The 25902-nt window shown below is 34.9% G+C and overlaps 1 protein-coding gene across 13 annotated transcripts in view; it reads right to left on the reverse strand.

Annotated features, from left to right (window-relative positions):
• ARB2A (ARB2 cotranscriptional regulator A) overlaps positions 1 to 25902 on the reverse strand; it is a 416372-nt gene that overhangs the window by 154107 nt on the left and 236363 nt on the right. For all 13 annotated transcript variants that reach the window (XM_085014062.1, XM_013994989.3, XM_085014060.1 and 10 more), the window contains one exon: positions 526 to 642. In XM_085014062.1, coding sequence (XP_084870188.1) covers positions 526 to 642 — 117 coding nt within the window. The remainder of the gene's footprint in view (positions 1 to 525; positions 643 to 25902) is intronic.

Below are 25902 nucleotides of genomic sequence, written 5' to 3' on the forward strand. Positions count from 1 at the left end.
GGCTGGACCATGGCTAGTCCCTGGGTTTCTCCTTGTTCATGGGTCTAGCAAAACACTATTGTAGCTTTTTACTTCTTCTCCCTCTACTGGCAGCAGTGAGCCAATCCATTTAAGAGGGGCATATACTGCCCACATTTCAAGAAAAGGATAAGACAGTGTATATTAGGCTTCTTTCTTGTAATTGAGCAGTACCAATGCTAAACAGCTGGTGAAAAAATTAAATATCAAGGAATAAAAACCTCCTAACAGATCATGACCTTATGTGGCCTAAGTTCCTTCTATGTATATACACATACATATATTCTATAGAAAGCCAAAAACGGGGAGGAGAGCTTTCAAAAAAGTAATTGTTCTTCAGAAGGGTTTTCTATCATTATTTCAACCATATCTAGTTTTCTCTATTCCCTCTAAATGTTCTGCCTCTAGAAAGGGAGTTTGGGGTGGGAGGTGATAAAAGTTGGTGGGGGCTCAAGATACAAAGGCTCACACTCATTCATCTCAGCATTGAGACAAATCCAGTCTCACCTCTCTCATCCATTCTCGAATCGTTTTGCCAGCTTCTTGATGCCACACATTGTGAACAGAGTCTGTCAACGCCACAGCAGTCACCTTACTTTTCACATCTGCTTCTCGTTGAATCATCTGTTTTCAAAAAGGAAAGTAAAATATTGGCCATAATTTTTTCCCCTTCTGTGTGTGCAACCTGCTTAGTCATAGGTAATAATAATATTATATTAAAACTGAAAAAGCAAAATGCATCTCTTGTTTAAAGTTACTCTTTTCTACTCTGAACACATGCCCTATTCTTGTCCAGAGATGTAAAAAGACCTAATATTTTCTTTTAAAAAGATAATACCACTTAAGGCTTAGAACCACGCAGCTCTATTATTTTCCATGTGGTTTGACAATTCAAGGATTAAAGGGATCACAGGGGAAAAAAGGAGGAATCCCTGAGGGTTTCTTTTACAAGTTTCTTCAGCACTTCCAATTCAGTCCTTCAGGGAAGTTAGTACCTGGGGTTCACTGTTAGCTGCTTAGGACTAACTTCTGCTAATTTTCAGGAGATGGCACATCAGTAAAGAAAGACATCTTGCTTTAACTTCCCCAATTTAACCAGCCTACTCTTCACCATTGCCTTGTCATTCCTTGGTGTTATAAATGCCCACAAAGATTGTTCTCTTCAAAGCCTATCAATGTCGTTTTGCTTTCTAACATACTTCTTTATGCTGAAAAATGACTACACTTTACCTTCTTTCTATAGAATGGTATTTCTATAAAATGAAATGATTCTAAAACTTTAAAAAAGAGCTACTTGGCTTGAAGAAACTGAAAAATTCATCAGTGGTTTTCAAGATACAGAAACTGGGAAATAATAGTTCTAGATTAAAAGAATCATAAATTTTCTAACACTAGTGACTCATCTGACACAAAAGATATAAGAAAGCTTAATTAAAAAATAAGTTAAAATACAGTATCTAGTAGCCTTAAATTTCATAGCCATGTCCCTGCTATTCTTTGCATCAAATATCTTTTCTCCTTCAAAAAAAGAGCAATTTTTCTATCATTTGCTATTAATTTGTCTATCAAAAATATACTACTGCACTAAAAAAAAGGAAGTTGGGGGGAGAATTCTGAATGGTAATGAAAGCTCACAGAAAACATGGCAAGTCATGCTTCTGATACCAAATGATGCCTCTTGGCATTCTGAATTAAAAATGTCTCTCTCTTAAATTTCTTTAAACCCTGCATATGCACATCCCCTTTCACTGAGCATTACCTAAGGGGAATCTAATTCACTGTTAATGCTGCCTCAGCAGTTCTGCACCTTGAATCTTTGTGCCTTGTGTTTTCTGCTTATATAACGTGGAAATCTTAAAAATCAATGTTGGTTATCAGCATCATAATATTACTGCAAAAAGTCACCTGGCAATACTAATAATGTTTTTAAAGCATAAAATACTCTAATTCAATACCTCACATTCATTATTAAGTAGTTTGCCACCTGCCTCCAGATTTTATTTTAAAAATAGATTCTCTTTTGATCACATTGGTACTAGAACATAAAAATTTAAACTAGCATTGGATAATAAACCTCCAAATACCATAATAGTGAATCCACTTAGCTCATGAACTTACATGTCCTTATTCTCATTTTCTAAACAGGAATACTTTCAGAGATCTAGAACGAATGTTGCTGAAGTTACAAAATAAGAACTCTTCTGGTATTCTAAGAATATGTCTGCATTTAAAAATATTTGCCCTGAATTTTGTTTTGGTTGTTGTTAACACATGCTGACTTAAATTTAAGGTGGTGGTGTCTGAAGACACTAAATATTGAGGCCATTTGTGAAATGATCTAAAAGTAAGAGTTGAAAAGGCTGGGAATTTAGTGCAAAAGTAGAAAATTTGGGGCTTAAAATTCTACGAGCCTTGAAAAATATACAATTGATAGATTGACTATAGAGGAAAAAAAAACTTTGTTAATCTGGCTGACATTTTACACAATGGATGGTGATGATGAGCAACTTTTCTTCACATCACATTAAATTATGTTATAATCTAGCATGATACCCCCTTACCCTGTTGTAAGTTCTTTACAGTTTAAAAAGCAATTTCATATTCTATTACTAGAGGAGCGGAATGGTCCAGCTTCAGAGGATCTCAATCAAGAACTGTTCACAAATGAACCCAAAAACAATTTCAAATATTTGACAGTTTAGGACTAGTAGAATTGTAAATTGGTGAAAATCTTAACAGTTTTGTTTTTCAGACTATTCTTCTCTGTTTTGGCCTTGCTGCAACTTAATCTGGTAGTGCTGGAACTACCTGCAACTGCCATTTCTGTCCAAAATCTCTGCCTCTTGCATTTGTTGGTGTGGCTCCTGGCTCCCCTTCTCTCCCTTACTGCTTCCCCTGGGAATAAGTACTGATGAAAAATACTGGAGAATGACAGCGGTAGGGGCAGACTGAACACAGGAAGCAACACTGCCAACAGGGACCTGCTGTATAGCACAGGGAACTCTACTCAATATTCTGTGATTATCTATGTGGGAAAAGGAGCTGTAAAAGAATGGATGTGTGTATACGTATAATTGAATCACTTTGTTGTACAGCAGAAATTATCACAACATTGTAAATCAACTATATTCAATAAAACCTAAAAAGAAAAAGAAAAAGAAAAAAAAGACTGTTGGAGTTCCCCTTTTGGCTCAATGGTAATGAACCTGACTAGTATCCATGAAGACATGGTTTTGATCGCTGGCCCTGCTTAGTAGATTAAGGATCTTGTATTGGCATGAGCTGTGGTGTAGGTTTCAGAGATAGATCTTAGAGGAAACAGAGCTAAAGCAAGGAATGGATGGAGGTGCAGCTGGGCAGAAAAATAATTTCTATAATAGTTCACAATAGAAGACTGTGATGGTCTGGAAAACCCAGAAATCTGAAAAGAAAGAAGGTATAAGACCAAAGTCCTAGTATATGTCAACCTAAGGTGGAGATGTGGCTTTCATTAGGATCTGTGGATATGAACGTTTGAAATTCTTTGCAAAATTCTGTCTGTATGTGATATGAGCATTTTTCTGGGAGAGGATGCTTAGCTTTCATTAGATTCTTTTTTAAAATTTTTATTGTTATTTTTTAAATTTTATTAAAGTATAGTTGACTTACAATGTTGTATTAATTTTAAAAATAGTAAGAGTTGTTGTTATTTTATTTTTTGGGTTTTTTTTTGTCCATGCCCATGGCATGTGGGAATTTCTGGGTCCAGGTATCAAACCTGAGCCACAGCAGCGACCTGAGTCACAGAAGTGACAATACCAGATCCTTAACCTGCTGAGTCATCAGGGAACTCCAGTAACAGCTTGTGATCTCAATGTCTCTGTGCATTCTTGAATGAGCTATGAAGTACCTGCTAAGTGATCCCTTTAAAACATTACTCTTAAGATGAATTTAACACCAATAGCAGTCTTTCAAAAAAAAAGAAGGCATTTTTTTGTTGTGGTTGTTACAATGTCTTCAATATGGTAGTATGGTATTAGGAGTTGAATAAAAGTGACAAAAATTTTTTGATACCCCAGACATCAACATCCTAAAGTTTCATGGTTTAATAGGTTATGTGTGGTAAAGTTACAATTAAAAATTGCTTGTTTTCATTTTGTGTATAATATTTGTTTATATCTGAATAGCACTTTATAAATTACAAAATGAACAGTCATTCTCATTTTACTATGAAATAATATTGAACTGTATATAAAACGTGTATCATTTAACCCCTTTTGGAGGAGAAAAATGAGTTGGAAAACTGGCTAATGGCCACACAGGTATGACTCTATATCTGTGGCCATGTAGAGTCACATAAATCGGACCTGACCATGACTTTATGTCTTGTGTTCTTTCATTTGTATTACATGAGGTCTATTTCTCAGTAATACATTATTACACTCCTACATAAATAGACTCAGTTGATTAATTCCATTTTCATATACACACTATTTCATTTACTTGGACATTTTAAAAAATGGTAAAAAAAAAAAAATCCCAATCTGTTTCAGTGAGGAATGTTGAAATTCTAAAAATCATGCTAAGATAGAAATCGGCCATGAGCAAAATGGGACTATCGACAGCATTAAAAATTATTAATATAGTTCTAAAATAAATGATGTCTCTATGATTACAGGTAAAAATTAGATGTTTCTATAAATCATATCGTTAATTTGAGAAGTAATACAAAATATCCGATGCTGTCACCTGATATTTTTGTTCCTTCTTCTTAATTTGATACAATTTATCTACTCCATCTTTGTGATAACATTTCCCACCTTAGCTTATACATAATCTGCTGTTTTCTTCATTGCATTGCATGGTTCCTGTCTGGCAAAAGTTTAGTTAATATCAAGTACTTTGAACAGAGTAAAAACATATCCCATCCATATGCAGGATCATCTTATTAAAATTATATTGTATTGTATTGTATTTTTTTTGCTTTTTAGGGTTGCACCAGTGGCATATGGAGGTTCTCAGGCTAGGGGTCAAATCGCAGCTGTAGCCACCGGCCTACGCCACAGACACAGCAACACAAGATCTGAGATGCAGGGCAACCTATGCCATGGCTCATGGCAACGCTGGATCCTTAACCCACAGAGCATGCCAGGGATTGAACTTGTACCTAATGGTTACTAGTTGGATTTGGTTCTGCTGTGCCACAATGGGAACTCCATTATTATTAAAATTTTAGATGGGGTTGAAATTGAAAGGAAAAACAAGTCCTTCTATTATTTTTTTTTCTTCTAGAATAAGAGTAAGACTGTAAACATGAAGTAACTGAAACAAATAAGACAGTTTATCTGGGTGTGAGAGTTAGTTGGCAAGATGAAAACCAGAGGCCTTCATCACTAGAGGGGTGATACGGCAGGCCAGAGTAAACAGAAGCTCCCTTTGCTCCCCTCCACCTGCATACATCCTTCCACAGGGCTGCTCCCATCTCTGCCCAGAGATCACGTAGGCCTGTTCTGTCCACCTAACCTCCCTCACTGTGCTTTCTCCAATGCCCTCAAGTGATGTACCTGCTTATTATCTTCACATGTACCTGGCCTAATCCAAATACTTCATGTCACCCTAAAAGTTCCTTAATTCCATTTTGGCACCTGCAAAATGCTTACCCTACTTTTAACAAAATTAAAACTCTACTTATAGCAAAGAAAAACACAATGACTCTTACTTCCACAAAATTAAATGAAAAAATTGCTGTCCATTGGTCTTAGCTCAGAAGAAAAGGTTTTGGAGTTCCCACTGTGGCCCAGTGAAAATGAATCTGACCAGTATCCACGAGGATGCAGGTTCGATCCCTGGCCTTGCTCAGTGGGTTAAAGGATCTGGCATTGCCATGAGCTGTGTGGTAGGTTGCAGATGCGGCTTGGATCTGGTGTTGCTGTGGCTGTAGTGTAGGACTCAACTGCAGCTCTGATTCAACCCTTAGACTGGGAACTTCCATATGCCGTGGTTGTGCCCTCCCCTCTCAAAAGATAAGCTTTTGAAGGCAGGGAAATGTTATTGTTATAGGAATTCTCTGCCATGAAATCTTTCATATCTCTACTCCAGGGCCTTGGATTTTGGAAATTATAAATCCATCCCAATATTAGATTCAGTACTCCCAACCTAAAGAAGAAATGAACCCTGAATTGAGTTTTCTTCCCCTAACCTAAAAGAAGAAATAGATAATTTTATCTTCCAACATTTGTGACCTAGCAGCCACGGCACTCAAACTAAATATGTCTTATATTTTGAAGTCCAAAGGGATGTCCTGAAAGAGCGAGTGTGGCTCAGAGCCAGGGATGTACATATATACATGCAGGGGCATATTTATATTTGCAAATATAATATATTTTAACATGTTTTTGAGGGAAATATTTTAAAGTCTTTCATCAGCAAAAGCCATAACTTTCTTTTTAAATTCTGACATGTGTTACACATATGTACTGTGAGGGTTACAGCATGTGAAGCACTTGTACAGGAAAGAATATTCTCAAAGAAAATAAAAAAACGCATGTTTCCTTCAGATTAGGATCTGACACTACTGTATGTGTATAAATCTGAGGATCATTACTACTGTGTGAGCATGAATGAATCATCACCCTGATTAATAGCACAGTTGAAGTTTGAGATGTCTTTAAAAAAATATATATATATGTATATAAATAGATTAGCTCCCTCTAGAGCTTCTTAGGATTTCAGATTAAGTCGTTTCAAAGTTTGAAAAGTATAAAAAGCTGGTACCTTTTCACATTTTCATTATGCAGACTATAATTACACTCAGTGCTTTTACTTGAGTGAAATCTTTATGTGGTTTGACAAACTGATATTTTATCATAAGCCTCTCCTATCATTTTACATTTCTGCCCTATGTCCCCTAGTGTGTGGTGCAATGTCCTCTGAGCTATCAGGCTTTTTGGGTTAAAAATGTACCCTGGGCCAAGATGACTAATCAGCCGACAATCAGGGTTTGGCAGAAAAATTTCTGTTAATGTCTTCCTGAAGATTCTTTTGTATAAGTTGATCCTGGTAGCATGCTACCCACAGAACAAATACCTTTGATGCAACACTGAAACCTTGGTTCTGTCACCCAAGGCTTCTGAAGCACTTCTAGTCATCATAATGAAATACACACACTTTGGGAGATGAAAATATGAAGACTAAACTACCCGGCAGGAAATTCAGACAAGTATGACATTCAGCACTCACATGTTACAGTTCACACTTCTCATCTGCATTCACTATTTTTTCTTTCTTTCTTTCTTTTTTTTTTTTGAAGGTAGAAGCTTTCAAGTAAGCAGTCTTCATAAGGAGTACTGCGGTTAGGTTCAAGGACCATGGAGTCAGATTCCCTGGGTTCAAATTCCTGCTCTGCCACTTCTGGTAGTAACACCTTGAGTGAACTATTTTAACTTTTTCTATGTCTCTATTTCACCACAGGTAAAAGGAAGATGATAAATACATCCAAGTCATAGAGTTATTATAACGAGAAATGAACGATACAAAGCAACTAGCAGAGGACCTGACACATAGAACACAATTATCATAGCTGATCCTACAGAAACACACAATGCAAACTACTCCATGTATGTAAACTAGTACATTTTCCTCTCTCAATGTAGAAGGTAACAGAAACTTAACTCAGAATGCATTTAATGACATTATTTTTCAAAGAGCCATAGATCCATAAAGGAAAAAAAAATTATGAAGGGCTGCTTTTTCCTTAAGAGTGTGTGGTTCAATAGTTCTAAAACCACCTGGTCAGAGAAGTAGAAAGATCTGATTATTGTGTCTGTTTAAAATCCCACAGTCAGAATACTAGACCAGTAATAGCACCATGCACTTGAAAATTAAAACAGAATTGTTGAAGTACTACGGAAACTTCACTTTCAGGGCATCAGTGAATTCTTTCAGAATTATTTGGGCTGGCAACAAAGCATGGAGCCATGGTTTAGCAGTGCCAAGCTGGCAGAGTCTCTTTACCACTCTTTTCTACACAGAAGAGAGTGTAGCTGACTATATTTTAAAAAAGATAATCACAGAGATATGAAATATGTCCAGAGGAAGGCAGTATAGTGTTGTAGTTAAAAGTATGCATAGGCTTTGGAGTAAGATATCCTTAAATTTTTATTGTTGGTTAATCATTATAAGAACACAAAAGTGGGGATAACAATAAAATTATTACTAATCAAAACTAATCACTATAAGAATAACAAAAATGGGAGTCACATCACAGGGTGGCTGAAGGCTAAAGGAGATAAGGCATGTAAGCAATCAATACTGTCAGCTACTATTATTATTACATTGACATTTATTTTTAATTTCTAAAAGGTATCCTTTTAGATATGGTATCTATGTACTTTTCAGTCACATCAACATTTACACTGATAGTGCAGCAGTTAAGAAGTATCATACAATTACTACACCCACCTCCACTCCTTATATAAAGTGATTTGGGCTTGCTTAAATGTTTTTAAAGGAAATAATTAGGTATAAATAGGATAACAACACATCCCAGATAGCCCAGGACAGCCCCAGTTTATGCCTATTGACTTGATAAAATTATTAATAGCGTCCCCTTTCACTGCTAAAAGTGCTTTGGTTTGGATGGTAAATTATAGACAGTATATGCAATACTGAAGTTAAATGTTGCTCTAGAAAATGAATGAATCTTTGTGAATGCTTAGCCATTTAAGCATATATTCAAAACCTAGAGAGTTGTCTCACACACACATCATGTAGGAAAACATACAAGAAATATTTCTCAAAGTTCCTAAGTTCAAAACTTAAGGGCAAGCCTCAGTGCTGCAGGGGCCCCTCACAGATGGACACGCAGCCTCACACCCTGGGTAAGTAAACATGGCCAGCTGGAGCTCCACTGTAGCAACAGGATAAGACAACATTCCCTTTTCCTGTGCTTTGAAGCCCTATCTTCAATTCTTACAACCTTTGTCTCATTTCAGGAAGGAAAAGTCTCTCCACAGGCAAGAACCCCAAGGGATAGGGTATGTAAACTGAAACTTCTTGGGTCACATGCATTTATGAAGATAAGTCTCTAGCCACCAGTTAGAGAATGGCAAGTTATGATTTATTATTGCAGGCAGCCAGAAGAGAGCAGTAATAACTTCCTTTTCCTTTCCTACATAGACCATGCTGCCACGTGCACACTCCTTCCACAACAAAAAAGCATGCGTAAGGTAGGTTGAGCAGAAAAAGAAAAAGAAAAACAAACAAACAAAACCAAACAAATATTAATTGATTGACAATCTGGGAGTTGGGAAAGAAGACCAGTGCCTTACAAAAATACAAGATGTGAGAAAAAAAGCAACAGTTTGAGAAACTTCCTTTACTAATCACAAAGACAGCAAGTTAATTGCAAGAAAAAAAAAAAAAAAGGTCACAAATTAAAAAAACACTGTAAGGGTTCATCATGGTGACTTATTTGATTAAACTGTTTCATGATGCAGGGTTATATCTTCCCAAGTAGGGAAGATATAAAACATAGATTTGACAATTACAATGAATATATATGAAGTGGATATATGATAACAGTGTAAGTAAGGACTAAAAATATTGCCAGTCTAAAAAACTAAGGCAGGCTTAGCAAAGGAGATGTTCAAATGATGAACAATATATAATATTAAATGGAAAAATGAAAAAACTTGTTAAAACTTTATAAATGTACTACATACCAAGAAATATTTCTGACGCAAATAAGTAAAAAGAATGTTCACAATATTCAGTTTAAAAATCACTTATGAGATTTTATTAATTGGTATATACTAGAAATACTTATATATATACATATATATATATACACACACATATAGATCAGAGAGAGCGAGAGAATCTGTCAGTCATTAAATGGTTTAAAAACTTGTGGCAAAAGACTTCATTAGGTTCAGCAGAGGCAGGCATATACATTCAGCTGGGAGAAGGTTAATATATTTAAGTTTTTAAAGCATAACATTTTCTTTAGGTCTGGGAAAAAGAAAGATAAAGGGGATAATTTCCTACTACAAAGACATATACTAGATAATCAGAGTGTAGGGGATCATGTTATGTAACATATTTCTCTTAAAAGCCTTTGCATTAAGTATGAGGTGGTGGGTATATTGATTGGCTCAGCAGTGATAAACATGTCACAATGTATACAGATGTTAGGGTCATGGGGTTGTCTGCCTTAAATTTAAACCAGTTTTAATTGTCAATCATACCTCACTAAATCTGGGGGAAAAAATCTTAACACTGAATTTCCACATAGAGCTTTGGTATATTTGAAATTTTATCAAAGTTTTTAAAGTTATTCTATAAATTTAACAATATTTTAATAAAAAATACAGGTTCTAATTACCTGTATTGTTTTCAATATATTTTAAAGACTGGGAGTTCCCATTGTGGCTCAGTGGTTAAAGAATCCGACTAGGAACCATGAGGTTGCAGGTTCGATCCCTGGCCTAGCTCAGTGGGTTAAGGATCCAGTGTTGCCTTGAGCTGTGGTGTAGGTCGCATATGCAGCTTGGATCCCGAGTTGCTGTGGCTGTGGTGTAGGCCAGCAGCTACAGCTCTGATTAGACCCCTAGCCTGGGAACCTCCATATGCCATGGGTGTGGCACTAGAAAATAGAAGGAAAAAAAAAAAAGACTGTATACTCCATTATCTGTCATAAACAAGGGGAGGTTGATATTCTAATTTATTAACTATTCTAGGTACAACATTATCACCATTACACTGAGAAAGATGTGCTTTCTTTTTTGGCCTCACCTGTAGCATGCTAAAGTTCTTGGGCCAGGGATCGAACTCATGCCACAGCAGTGACCCAAGCTGCTGAAGTGACAATGGCAGATCCTCAATCCACTACACCACAAAAGGACTCCTAGCAAGATATGATCCTCGAACTTTGGGAAGAACTCACAATTTAGGAAGGAAGGCAGGTTCAGATAAATTCTACAGAGTTTTTTTTTTTTTCTTTTTTTGGGGAGAGGGGCCACACCTGTGGCATATGGAAGTTTCCAGGTAGGGGTTGAAGATGAGCTCCAGGTGCTGGCTACACCACAGCACAGCAATGCTGGATCTGAGCTGTGTCTGCGACCTATACCACAGCCCACAACAATGCTGGATCCTTAACCCACTGAGCAAGACCAGGGATCAAACCCGCATCCTCATGGATACTAGTTGGGCTCGTTACCACTGAGCCAAATGGGAACTTCCTATAGAGATTCTTAATATTCTGAGTATTTATATACAGATTATCTCATTAGATAGGACAATTTCTTTTTAAATAGACTGTGAGTTGAGGGATTATGGACTTTGTTTTTTTATAGATGAGGAAATTGATGCTTAAGAAAGTGACTTGCCCATACACAGACTTAATGTGTGACTCAGTAGATATGTTAACTCTAAGACCCATGTCTTCATACCACGGCTATCTGCATATAAGATCCTGAAATACTTATTATACTGGTTAATGATTTATTCACTATCTTTTGCACTGAAATGCAGGCTCCAAGAGGGAAGGACAGTATTTGCCAGGCCAATACCAAGTCTCTTTCCCCTCACAGTGACTGATGCATAATAGTTTAGGCATGCCCAGCTAGCTCAGTTAGGAGAGCATGAGACTCTTAATCTCAGGGTTATGGATTTGAGCCCCACATTGGGTGTAAGGTGTATTTTGTTCTCAGTCTAATGAAGATTGGTTGTGCCAAAACACTCCTCCTGACTTTCTTCAGGAAAAATAAATCCTGTACAAGAAAAACAACAACAAAAAAATAGGTGCTCAAAAATTATTTGTAGAATGAATGGACGTGCTATTTATAGAAATTAAATAGATTAGTGAAAGGGATGGTTAGGAAATTAGAGCAATGCCTGGTTTGGCATATTTAGAAATAGACTATCCTGTAGGTTAGATCCCCCAGGAAACAAGACTCTGAGATGGAATTTAGCATGCAGAATGTTACAAAGGAGTGCCTTTAAGATTAACAGCTGAGGAAGGGAGGGGAACAAAGCAGGAATAGTCTGAGAGAAGTCGAGGTAGGATGCAGGCACAAGAGAGCCTTGCACGACCCTGGGGAACTCTGGACTTAAAATGACCTTCCAGAATCATCCCAAGTTGGGCTCTGATGGCTTGGTCCTTCATCTCCCACACTGTTCCATCTTTGAATATGGACCAGCACAACAGTCAAGGCAATCCCTGAAGGGCCCGAGAGCTGAAGGCAGTCTGTGGAAGGCACTCCCAGGTCTTTGGGGCAACAAGTACCTTACTGAAAGAGCTATTGTACAATGTCTACCACAGGCCATAAATGAAATTAAGCATTAGCGTTGTCCATTCAAATTGTCCTTCTAGTATGCCTAGCACTCTACTGTCGTATTTGTATATACAAGCTTACATTACGATTTAACTGATATCTATGAGGTCAAATTTATTTTAGATTTTAGGTCTCACAATCTAATTCTCTATTATTTACCCCATCAAATTTGCATTATACCCTAATTAAAGATTATAAAGGGAAAGATACAAAATTAAAAGACAGAGAAGCATTGACTGTTACAAAGTATAAAGAAATCAGGAGTTCCCAAAGTGGCTCAGCAGAAATGAATCTGACTAGCATCCATGAGGACACAGGTTAGATCCCTGACCTTGCTCAGGAGGTTAAGGATCTGGTATTGTTGTGAGCTGTGGTGTATGTTGCAGATGCAGCTTGGATCCAGCATTGCTGTGGCTGTGGTGTAGGCCGGCAGCTATAGCTCTGATTTGACCCCTAGCCAGGAACCTCCATACGCCACAAGTATGGCCCTAAAAAGACAAAAATAAAATAAAAATAAAAAGTATAAAGAAATCAAAATCACAAATTTCAAAAGTTATAAGTCCATTGGAGAATAATTTGATTTTCTGAATTTCAAATGAAATGTATATGGTAGATAAAGCAAGTTACACTTGTGATTTCAAACTAGGAGTTATAAAATAACTCCAAACTTCAAATAAAGTATGAACCCATTATTACTTAATGTCTGCCATGATACACTTACACCTGGTGTTGGGAGGGAAAAAGGCAAGGTGAGCGTGCAGAGATCTCATCAGTAAAGTAGCTTTTCAGATCTTAGCTTTTATTTCCTATGATAAAAGGAAAATAAACACTGAGCTGTATAAATTTTCAGACTAAAGACATTTAAGATTTTTATTCTTTTCCAGATCTTATCTACTTTATGCCATCAGATGCTCCTGATTTTTCGCCCCTAGAATCAGAGTAATCTTTATTTGATCATATTTCTTAAAATGTCAGCTTGGATTTATGCAGAAATGGTATGAGACTGATCTATTTTGCATATAGTAGGGGGAGGGTCTTACTTTTATATTCTAGGGTAGGCACTGACCCATTTGATAGTAAAGAAAAACCACTGAAATGTTTTAAAAACAGAATGTGCTAATCAATTGTGGGTCATTAGAGCTGCCAAACATTGACACCCATCTTTAAATGGGAAAGTGACATCACTGTAATAAGTGTAAGTCACAGGCTTCCTACGTTGTTTCAAAATATTTGAACAAGGATCTCCAGATGGCTTTTCCACCTTGGAACTTATGTTAAATACCTGGAGCTTGTGTGTCTGCTTCAACATCCAACTGAATACTACTGCTGCAAGAAATTTCTATTCAACTAACTCCTTACAAATGCACACTGCACTGACCAACAAAGGTATTCTAACTTAATTCCTTTAAGTTAGAATTTTAAACTATGATTCTGGCGATATGCTGGACTCATTTTTCCTATGAAAGCACATCTCACATTTCTGAAATGATAAAAGTCTATGGCATAAATGGTTTGAAATATGTTCAACTGAGGTAGACTTTTTAAAACTGTATTTACTGCACAAAACCATATATACATTGGGTGGAAGAAAACATGGGGTTGGAATGAAAGTAGCTATTTACCTCTATGCCTATGGCCATGTCTTCATTTCACAGATAGAAAACATGTACATATAATACATGTATTAAAGGAGCACTTCTGAGTTCACGTACAAGTGAACCATAAACAATAGTCACTATGCTCTAAGCATCCTCTATCAATATCCATCGTAATGGAAAACGCTAGAGTAGCACTTCAGATCACTAACAGGAAGAGAAGAACTCTGAAACCTATCATTTAGACACCTGATGACAGCTCTGATGCAAGATGGCATTGAAAGATTTACACTGAGGAAGGGTTTATGTGTGAACGAAGGAGAATTATTCTCTGGGCTATTTTTTCAAATTCCATTTTCCTTTCTGTGTCTGTTCATTAGCACTTCTTTCGGGAATATTCCACTAGTGGAGTCAATAATTTGGGGTCTTTGCTCCACTATCATTAAATAACACCATGAGTATGAAATAATTCAAACAGCAAGAGTCTAAAATAAATATACTTAGGCTGTACAGTACGGGATGTTTAATAAGCATCAGTATTTATTATGGTAGGAAGCCGAATTTTTGTTACATCACACCTTTTGTTAAGTAGCCAATTTAGCCAATATGACATCCTACAAAATGGCAAAAATATAAAAAAGAGTCAGTAGTTCACTAATTTAGAAAGTCAATTATATGTCACTGTTTCATATCAGGTTAATTACTTCATTTACATTTTTGGAATTTTAAAGTAGTGCATGAAAGGTGACAGATTGACAGCACTGCAGACTGAAATTCTTACACTATTTTCCTGAGTGTTAATAATATAAAAGGCAATATACAAAACAGAATTACACATAAGTTTTATCTAATGAGATTGTAAATGAAATATACATGGATGGAAATAGGAGAACAAGATGCTTTCAGAAAAACTACTGAAGAAGTCAGGTGAAAGGAAAATGGTAAATTGGTATCTATTTCTGTGTTGTTCTTCTAGGCATATATTGCATGAAAGAATGGAAGTCAAACATGAAAACATCAATGTGTCTGAAAGGAGGAGAGTCAATGACATTCAAAATAAGTTATATGAAGAAATCTTGTGGGGAAGAGTATCAAAATCAGGAGTGTAATAAGGGGGGGGGGTTGGAGAGGATACACTACCAAAGACAGAGCACCTACACACACATACATATACACACACACACACACACACACACACACGCACACACACATGACAATGAACAGTAACAAGGAACAAATAGTGCATTTCCATAGTTCTAATCCTAACCCACTTTCATAAGAACCAACCTGCCACTCCTTATTGTGGGTGTCATGATGAAATCTACCATACTACTTTCTGTCACTAAGTTGTCAGGAAAAGCAAAGCTTCCCTAGCTTTGTCTCTTCCCACACAACCATCAGCACATACTATGATCTATTAGTCCTTTTTCTCCTCAAATAGAAAGGACAATAAATTCATTGATGAATTTTATAGTACTTGAATTAAATGTTTCTAAAAGTTAATTTGACATTGATGCCACTGTTTATTGTCTGTGGAGGTGGGTAGGTTAGACTCTAACCCCTTAAAACTTAACATTCTAATAGTAGTGAATGCAATGCAATTATATCTCCTATGCTCTTTTACATAGAAGAATGAATTTACAAGTAGCGTCATGTTTACTGACACTAGCTTAAATATTAATTAATACTGACATGGCTCTACCTATAACATAGAAGAAAAGAATGAAAAGTTGTCAGGGACTTTGGAAACTATCTAGCCGAATTCTTTTTTGGGCAGATGAGAAAACAAGTGACTTAGATGTCACCTCTAGTTTCAACAGACACAGGATAACCCCCGCTGTAACTCCAAGTTCCATAACTGATAATGCCTCTCCTTTACTCTTTGCCACTGTCTACTTAAAAGCACATGTGCTCTTAGTTCTCTGATGATGCATCTCAGTGCTCTGCTTCCTTGTAATACTATAGACTCCAAAGTGACAAACCATTATGCAAGTTTGGGTGGGTTGAGAGGCCACCAAGGTGGTTTGTACACATAAACTGCTTTAATTCCATGGACTAAATGGCTGTTGTTTAATTCTTTCTCTGATCAATTTAGAAGGTAAAGTCAGTCATACTGGTTTCATCATGTAGACACTGCCTTACTATGGAAATGAATGTGGAAACATTCATCTTTGTCAGAAATTATGTCAAATTATTCAAATTTATTGGTGAATTATAGCAAACATCCCAGCTGATGAACATCTCAGTCATATGTTTTTTAGAGAACACTTATGGTTCTAAAAAGATAACATTACAATGAGCTTTCCCATTCTGAAGCAAAGATGTTTGGAGAGAAGATGGGGTCTGTTATTAAAGATAATAGTTTTTTTTAATCATAAAAAATTCCAAAGAAGTCCAACACTGTAAGTATTGAAATGTATTCCTTCAGATAGTGTTGCTATTGTTTTCTCCTCCCCTTGTTATGGTCCTCTTTCAAGACCCTTAGGAAGCTGTCTCTAAGACTCTTTCTGTCAGTTTCCATCTTTTCCATAGACACACTGTGGCCTTCATATTAACACTGCTGCACTGGCTTGAGGTAATAAACGATTAGCTATAGCACAGTGGTGTGATGTTCATGTTATTCTTTGCTGTACTACACCCGGCCAATGTCTCAAAAATTAATGCAAGTATATCAGGATCTGAAATTAACTTTTTATAGCCAAAAGCAACATCCTACTAGGAGGAGAAAAACCTATTATAAATGGGCTGGCATCTGATTGCTTGTAGATGGGAAGTACCAAGAAAATAACATTTCAAATTATAAAATGTTGAATATAAGAAAAACTTCCCCATATTGATTAATCAGTGTTTTGTTTATAAACTGATAGAGTCTAACTAGGTGACACCTATTCTTTGCAAGTGACAGCTCTAATATTAAAGAGATGACTTTAGAAATTAGCCTAACATTCTTATGATGTTTCATAGAAAGAATTAGAAAAAGGCAAATACTTGTATGAAAAATAAAGACAATATTTCTCTCTGAACTGTGTATTAATCTTGAAAGATTTAAAAAAATCATATAAAGCTGGTCACATTTAATTTATTTAAATATATACATTATTCAATAAATACTATCAAGAAATCACTTTGGAAATAAGAACAGAAAAAAATCAGCCTAGGATAATGTACATATGTTTCTCTTAAGAAATTTTAATAATTTCTCATTAAAATACTCATTTAGTATAAATCAATTTGGGGTTCCATAATGCAAAGGTATTTTACAAATTTTATTTAAAACTGCCCATATGTTTATATTCAGATGTTTTACCAGTGTTCAGATGAAGCTTCACTATACTAGCAATATTTTTTTGTTCCTTTTTGGTTAGGATGTAAAACATATACCACAAAAATACTAAAATGTGTAAAAATATTTCATTCTAATTACTCATGTTAAAATCAGTATCTTAACCTAATAAAAATAAGGTATGATTTAATTGCATATTTTCATTTCTATCTTACACACCTACAACCCTAGAGGAGAAGAATAAGAAATTTTTACAAGCTTTCTCACAGATCTGATTAAGTAGAACAGGGAAAAACAGTTTTCTATATTCTACAGGCTACTGTTTGCTTTCCACCTTTGCAGGGGCTGTAAGGAAGAAAGGTAAAGTGGGAATTTTATCTAAAAAAAAAAAAAAAAACCAGAGTCATTAATATGCTTAGAGATTCCAGATAGCCCCATAGTTTGAAACATGAGTATTTAAGTCTAGAATGGATATTAAAAATTTAAAAAATGAATAAGATGTTAATATTTGAAGGCAGATCAAACTATAACTGCCAATTGAAAAAGTTTAATTATGCTGTAACTTTATTATCAACTAGTAACCACAGCTCTAACCTATAAATATAGTTATGATTTATATCCAGAGCATATCCATATTTCATTTTCAAGTGATAAACTGAAACAGAAGATTAAATAGTCTTTAAAATAGTTTGAAAGAACAGCAAGTCACTTGTGAACTAAGCACATGCTTAAAAATTACAAATAAGATCACTGAAATTTATATAAGAAAAAGGTACAAATAATTGCTACTTTGGGTCTTCATTTCTATGCTTTGCTTATCTTTCTCTTGACCTTTATCCAAATGAATCACACTAACTTCGAATGCTTTCTCTCACTTGATTTCTAAAGCTGTTCATCACACTTGCTGGCTAGAAGCACAGCTGGCAAGGGATCTAAACCTCATCACTGGGCAAACTTGCCCTTCTGGTTTTGCCAAGAATGACATTTCCAATGGGAAAAAAAAAGTTACTGTATGGGACAGTGGATACTGTATTTGTTTGTGAGAACCAATAGCTCCACCCTCTTGGTTAGCACTATATATAGGCATTAGAAATAAACCCAAAATAACAAAGAATTAAACAGCCTGGAGTTCTCTAAATTCAATCGTTAATTAAAGCAGAAGCACAGAAATCAGCTGAGTATTTTACTCATTTCCTGAAGAGAGATGCAACTGAGGATAAGCAGTGCCCCCTAGTGTCAATAACCATAGACAATAAAAGCTAAAGGAAAGTTGCTGTTAACTGAACTAAAATTATTAAAAATATATGCATGTAATAAATTATAAATCCATAATTATTCAAATTTTAAAATTTACATGTATATAAAGTCATACTGCATAATCATTTATTTAGTACTGATTTGCTCAGGAATGCGAGCTCACAGGAACACACACACACACACGCACACACAGTACGCAGAGTGACATGGCCAAGATGTCTTTAATGTTCCAGGCAGCTCTGAAAAAATATTCCACCCAGCAGAGCAGGCCATGCATGAAGCGGGTGTCAGCAAGCCCAGCAGAATCACTCACTGTGAAGACGTCTAATAGGAACTGCTGAATACACAATACAGGCAGCATGGCCTGAATGGCTAGAGTGGAGTGGCCAGAACAGAGTCAGAAGATTTCAAACCCATCCAAAATTGTAATTAAACCTGTAATGAGTTTAAACAGTTTTCTCTCTCTTTCTTTTTTTTTTTTTTTTTTTGGGGTAATAAGAGGTTAGCATATTTAGCCTATACGAGAGACTGATTTTGAAAACTTTGTAATTTTTATTGTGCATATCCTGAATATTGGATCCTAAATTTTAAATACAAATAAGATACACATCTATCTTTAGAAGAAAATACAATACAAAAAATTCAAAGATTAAAAAAACTACACTGATTTTGTGGACTTTTCAGTTGGGAAATAATTTCTGTGATATAATCTATAAGAAAACATAAAAGGTATAATAATAACTATGAGGTATCTATAGTGTGACATATATGACAAAAAGGTAAAGTCAGCTTTTCATTCTATAACATACTATCTATGTTACTAATTTACTAAACTTTATCCAGCAATTTTTTTGTGTGAGGGAACCCATATATGGAGACAAAAAAAAAAAAAAGTAAATATCTATACAAAAAGATGAATAAGAAAGAAAAAAAATTCCAGGAGGACTAGGTATGTATGTCCCAGAGAAACTACTGACAAAAAACAAATTAATAGAAAAACTACTGCATAATTTTATTTGAATAAAAGTACAAGGCTCCCCCCCCCCCAAAAAAAAGGCCTCGAGGCCATTTAAAACACCTATTTATATGGAAAAACATTTGTTAACTATTTTTCCACATAAACTAATAGTGCATATACTACTAGCTTTGCATTTTAAAAAGCAAGAAACATAATTAGGCTTTTATGAAAAGATTCCAGTGTACATTTAAATTGCTCCATCTTTAAAGTGAGGAAGGTGTAAATGCAGTTATTTATTACACATAAACTCAATGTCCAAATGTTAAGAGTAGATAGGTATCTGGGACTTCTACAATAACTTCTGGTTAAAATAGAAGCTGGCACTTTACTTCTTTAAATTTAGAAAAAAGTTCTAAAATGCCCACTGTTGAATTTTTCCAAAAGTTTAACTTCGGCAGGGCTGTTAAAATCTTGGGTGATTACAGAACGACAATAACCTTCTTAATTGTCACAGTATCTAGGTAACATTTAACAAGGATATAAGTGCAGAAAAAAATATTATATGCCCATGTCAGTTAACTGTATTAATACCTATTTTGCTGCATCAAAAAGTATGAGTTATTTCTCAGAAAAATTTCCACAAGAAGTGAAATTTTATGCTATATCAGAATGGCACCTGCTTAGTTAGGTGACAGTGAAACCAAAGTTGTGTGTCTAATCATGAGGGGAGAGGCCTGATTTTTTCTTTGGCAGAATGCTTGCAGAACACGGTACTGCAACTGACACTAAACATCGTAATTTCCTGTAAGTCTTTAATAGGCAAAAACATTATTTTTGTATTCATTTACCTCTTTTACAAATCTTTTTTTCATGGATACTTACAGTTTCACCTTTAACTCAACTCTAGAATATCTGGTGATTGCTACTGATGTAGATATAAAGTGATTTGAGATTTTTAACCCATCCCAGAATTCACCTACATCACATGCCAAAAGACCCAAGAAAAAGACAGAGAAGTTCTAAAAGATCAAGAGATAACGGAACACTGTTAGGAAAAGCTTTCATTTTGGGCGATAAAAATTAAGAACTTTTTAGATTTAACTCTGAATATTTCTGCATATGCTGATTTGTGGGATATGTGAATGAATGTCCAATACCAGGCTTTTCTTACTGTAGAAAAAGGAAAAGGTAGGCAGGTCATGCCTGCTTCATGAAAAAGATGCTGGGTTAGGGGTAGGGAGATTGTGAGGCTAGGTTTATACATAGCTGAACAGAAACAGTGGTTAGAAGCTATTATTATTCCCACAAGGTTAAAAGAAAGGAAAAAGTCTGCAATCCATGGACTTTATTATCAGCATTAACAAGTCCATGATTACTTTTGATTTCTTTATAGAACATCTCAGATAAAAGAGTTTGGAAGTACATGTACAGAGACACCAACACAAAAACAATTTTTCAAACGTGAGCTTTTAGCTTTAGCTTCTTGAAGCTTACATTAAAATGTTGACATACAAATTTTCTTTTGTATATGATTTCTAAATAACTACAAATGAGAAGATTCTTATTAAGTGTTTAGAGGCAGAAAAAGAGCATAAAACATAATTTCAAAGGAAGGTATTTCCTTAACATATGTGTACACATTGTAGCATCTAACAAGTACATGTCTCTTCATGCATATGTTATCTGCAAAGATTACTCAGTAAGAGTTTCCACATACTTAAATAATCATATATATGTATCAAATAATTAAGCATAACAATTTCTCATCAACGTTTCACTATAACTCACTATATCATTTTTTTTCAAGATGATAAAACATCTGTACTATACTTTTAGGATTGACTCAGTATTATTAAAAGTTAGAATGAACAAATAGAGCATAAAACAAATACTAGTCTTTTGACATAATTTCTTTAGCCACGGGTATTTTAAACATCATTTAGAGTGGCTCATTTTTTGCCATGGTTGGTACTTGCTTATTAACCAATATATGTTTTTCATTTATAATATCTTGGGCCAGGAGTGAGGAAGAGTAAGAGGAAGGTAGTATTTTATTCAGAAACTATATAATCCTTTATTAGTATTTTATTCCTTAGAAAGGTAACATTTTTGCATAAAACAAAGTATATTTTATTTTGCGGTATTTTATATTTAACTATTTTACTGTCTTGAAAAATTCAACTTTTACATATACTGAGAGTTAAAAATAGTACTTGCAATTAAAACTTAAGTTTTAAGCAACCAGAGATAATACTGATGTCATATAGAGTGATAGGAAATTTATAAGCACATCCTGAATGGTGAGATATCAAATTTTGTCCATTAAATGAATAGAAAAAGATTTTTTAGATCTTATGAAGAGATGCATTTTAACATATAATTAATGATTAATGATGTTTACTACAAAGTTTCTGTGGAATCAACAGAAATTCTCAGATTCACAATATACTACTCTAGAAACATGGTAATGAGTAGCACTCCCCAATAAATACACAATGTTTTGTCAAAGGGAAACAGTAAGAAGAGAACTGAAATCATTGTATCCTTCCTTCTATGATTTAAAAATTTTTATTCCTATATTTGAAAACCCATTAGCTTGAAAGCTTTGAGCAATTCCTTGCTTCTTCCTTAAACATGGGAAAAAGTGATGGATTTCACAGGACAACTTTTTACCAGCTATTTTACCATCTTTATGTTTTCCAGAACCTTACAGCAAAGCACCCCTTCCCCTCATTTCCCTAGAAATGTTTAGAGTCTGAGCAGAGTGAATAGACCTCAGACTCAGAATTCCATATCCCTCCCTGCAAGTCAGAGTCTGGAGAACTCTTCTAGCCTGGGATCCTTGGTATTATCTGAGAAGTCATAACAAAATGGGACTACATCTCCATAATTACACAGAGATCAATATACTTCCCCCCAACTCCCGCACCAAATACTGAATTATATTTCTTCAATTTGGGTCTATACAAGAAGCTTATTAGTGTAAATTTATGGGAGGAAATATAGCAATTGTGACTGGATTATAGAGCAGAAAGTCTGCACAGCTCAAGTGTTATTTACACCCATTCCTAGCTGCTCACAGTCACTTGCATTCTGGGTTGTCATTCACCTCTCTAAGAGGTTTTCAGTGGATCTTCTGTAACCCTATACACTTGTTGGTCATATGCAGTCAATGGTTTCTTCCCATAGCTAAGCAAAAGCACTTTCCAGCATCTGAATTAGCTTGTTTGATCATGAGTTGCTATGAAATACAGACTCTTCTGACTTCTGAGGTAAAAGAGCTCTCTTCCACTCATGAGATTATTTTATATCTAGCAGGAGCTTAAGATATATACTCACTCATTCAGATATGCAAATTCAACCACCAGAGACAAGTAAATTATGCAAGATGATGTACATTTCATTTTAGCTGGAAAAAATGTGCAAACACTACACAATTCCATTTCAGAGAGCTAGACTTGCACCAAGTTGAGATGCACTGAGCAAAAGTTGCAAAGCAATATCCATGCTTCCGCAGATTGCATTCAGTTTTGAAGAGCTGTTTTTAAGTATTTGAAGAGGTTTCACATTTCAATACTTTTATACGCCTTTTTCATAGCTATTTTCACAAATTATTTCCCCAAACTGCCAAACTTACATTCAACCTTCAGAAAATAATTACATCACTTTTTTATGAGTACTTTTTCATATTTATATGATTTACATAGAAGTATGATTAACAATTTTAGACATTCTAGTTAAGCTCCAATCATCCACAAATCTAATTTTTCCAATAAGAGGCCATATTTTCTAATATATGTTATTTACATCAATAATAATTCTGTTTATCAACACTTCTACTTGCTGAATAAATTTTGAGTAACTCATGTATAGACCTCATTAATGCTATAGCTTTTAGAGGACACCTTATAAAGCAGCAAATGACATCATCTAACAACTTGACATGGTTATTAATAAACATTTAATTCACTCCAGGTTTGATTTTAAAGCAGGTGTTTTAGCATTTGTGAAACAAACAAAAGAAATATGATCCCTAATATTTTACTATTGAATTTTACAAAACAGAATTATTAAAAGGAGGAAAAGGTTTCTATGGCTTATGGATATACAGAGCAATGCCACAGTAGCGCCACGGAGTAAAATAACAATGCAATGTTTTTCTGTTAAATTTAATTTCTATACTTTAACAGTAATCAGAAATAGTGACCTGTTTAATGAAAATAAAAGAGCATATAAGAAGATGTCCTGATGTGGAGTGAGTGTTACTAAATATGCTTTCTGAAACCATTAAGGAATTGTAGCAGAGTTTAATTACCAACAGCACAATAATCAAATTCAGCCATGACACATTTCTAAATCTTTGCCAAAAGTAAACCTTCTTATATATTCACATAGGCTTTGATGAAACAGCAAGCTGGTTGAGAGGAGGATATTGCCCTGCATCTTGACATAAGTCTACGTTAGTCTCAACAGTTCATCACTAAAGATGCAATAAATAGGTTGGAGGTAATGGGCATTTTCTTGATAATTAATTGTGTAGGTAAATATGTTCTTTGGCAGACAATATAAATGCTGATTTAAGGACCAGCCAATAAAGAGTGCTAAACTGCACAACATTCGGTGCTCAGTTTCTCACAGCCTGGATTAAGACTTAATCCTAAAACTCAGGATACCATTGTCACCAAATAATATGCAACTATAGAAGTTATGATATAATAGAATGTATTTTACTTGCAATTGGTATTTAGCTGCTTAATAATTCCCACATTTAATAACTTCATACTATTCAGATTAATATAAATAATAATGATGAACATTCTGGACCACTGTTTAATAGTGAAACTAATAAAACCGTATTTTCTTAAACCCATAAAGCAATGCATATCCCACTGAAAGGAATCTATAAAGCTAGTAAAGATAAGTGGGTAACCTATCATAAACACCAGTAACTTTTCATTTATGTCTAGGTTTAAGAGATTATCTTTAAAGAAAATGGTTTTAAGTTGGAAGCGAGATACACTGTTTTAAAAACAAAAATAGTACAAGATAAGTGGCATATACTCTGGCAATTTTCTTTAACGCAGCTTTTTCAAATATAATTTAGTCCACAGTGCACTCAAACTGCAGAAACATCCAAATTAGGAAAGGGGAAAAAAAAAGAGATACTTATCCTCGCAAAAAAGGCCTATACTCAAAGGAACATCTGAATAAAATTGAGACATCTGCAGTAAAGTTTTACCTTCTCCCTAGAATGTGTGAGATGAACTCAGTGTAACACTGTCTTCTAAGAAAAGACAAAGTGATCAATGCAAGAACACATCAGGCTGCCTTGGACAGGCCAATCAATGCAAGAAAGAACCTTGCCCAGGGCCTTATGCAAATAGAAGCACGTCCTGCAACCTAGGGAGGGAACATGCGCAATATATCAATCAGATCTGAAAAACCTTACAGCTATATCAGCTTCAGACAGTAAATATATACTGATGAATACCTCACACTTCCCGTGAGTTCTTAAAATGAGTTATTTTTATGAGCTAAAGAGAATTCTTAAAATGGGTTATTTTTAAGAGTTAAAAACTCTTTCTGGGACCTAGTGTGCAGCAAAGCAGAAGAAAACATCATGGGAGAAACATCCAGCATTACTTTTATGAGTGTGCAAATAAAATTCTGATTTCTTAAAATTTCTTGGCATAGTTGAATTTTGCTGACATTTCAGAAGGTTAAATTTTTACTATGTTTGCATTCATGAACAGGAAATAAAAATATAGAAAAAGTAAACACTGCCTCAGGTAGCACTTGAATAAGGAATAAATGAAAAAGTTGTAGGAGAAATAAAGATATAAAATTATACTCATTATTCTCAGACTAAAAACTCACCCCGTCACCAAAGATTATTCTCCAAAGTGGCTAACCTACTGATGTAGGAGCAGTTTTTCTTTGAAAGTTAGTATCTGTATCTCCAAAATCACTGTAAAATCTGATTAGAATATATAATAAGCTCAAGGGCTACTTAGTACACAAAGTTAGTACACAAAGCTCTGTCCCTGTCAAATGGTCTTGAAGGCAAGTCAGATGCTTTATAAAGCTACATAAAAAAACACTCAATTATCAGGTCTTCAAAGGACTACTTGAGTGCAAAATTACTTCCTAAAAATTTTCATTTTTTGTTTTCAAACCTACTGTTTCTTCTCGGGAATTTCATATTTTTAAAAAGTCTTTCATAGCATAAAAGAAGTTAATGTCCTATTTTAAATAGGAATTATAATGTCAGCAACTATGATATAGACATTGCCAAGCAAGTGAGAAAAATTCCTTAAGTATTTACTAGTATATTTACTGTGTCTTCTACTTTGGAATTTTATATTAAAAAATTAGCTGCAGATGCATTTTCTATCAGGTATGTAGTAATGGCTCTAATATTAAAAATAAAATATATAATTTGTCTTTTAGCTACTGATATATGAACTTTCCTTGGCA

This window comes from Sus scrofa, chromosome 2 (assembly GCF_054392235.1).
Source record: "Sus scrofa isolate SSC_HxYL_T2T_F1_AM1 chromosome 2, Sscrofa_HxYL_maternal_Yorkshire_Landrace_v2.0, whole genome shotgun sequence".
Classification (NCBI taxonomy): domain Eukaryota; kingdom Metazoa; phylum Chordata; class Mammalia; order Artiodactyla; family Suidae; genus Sus; species Sus scrofa.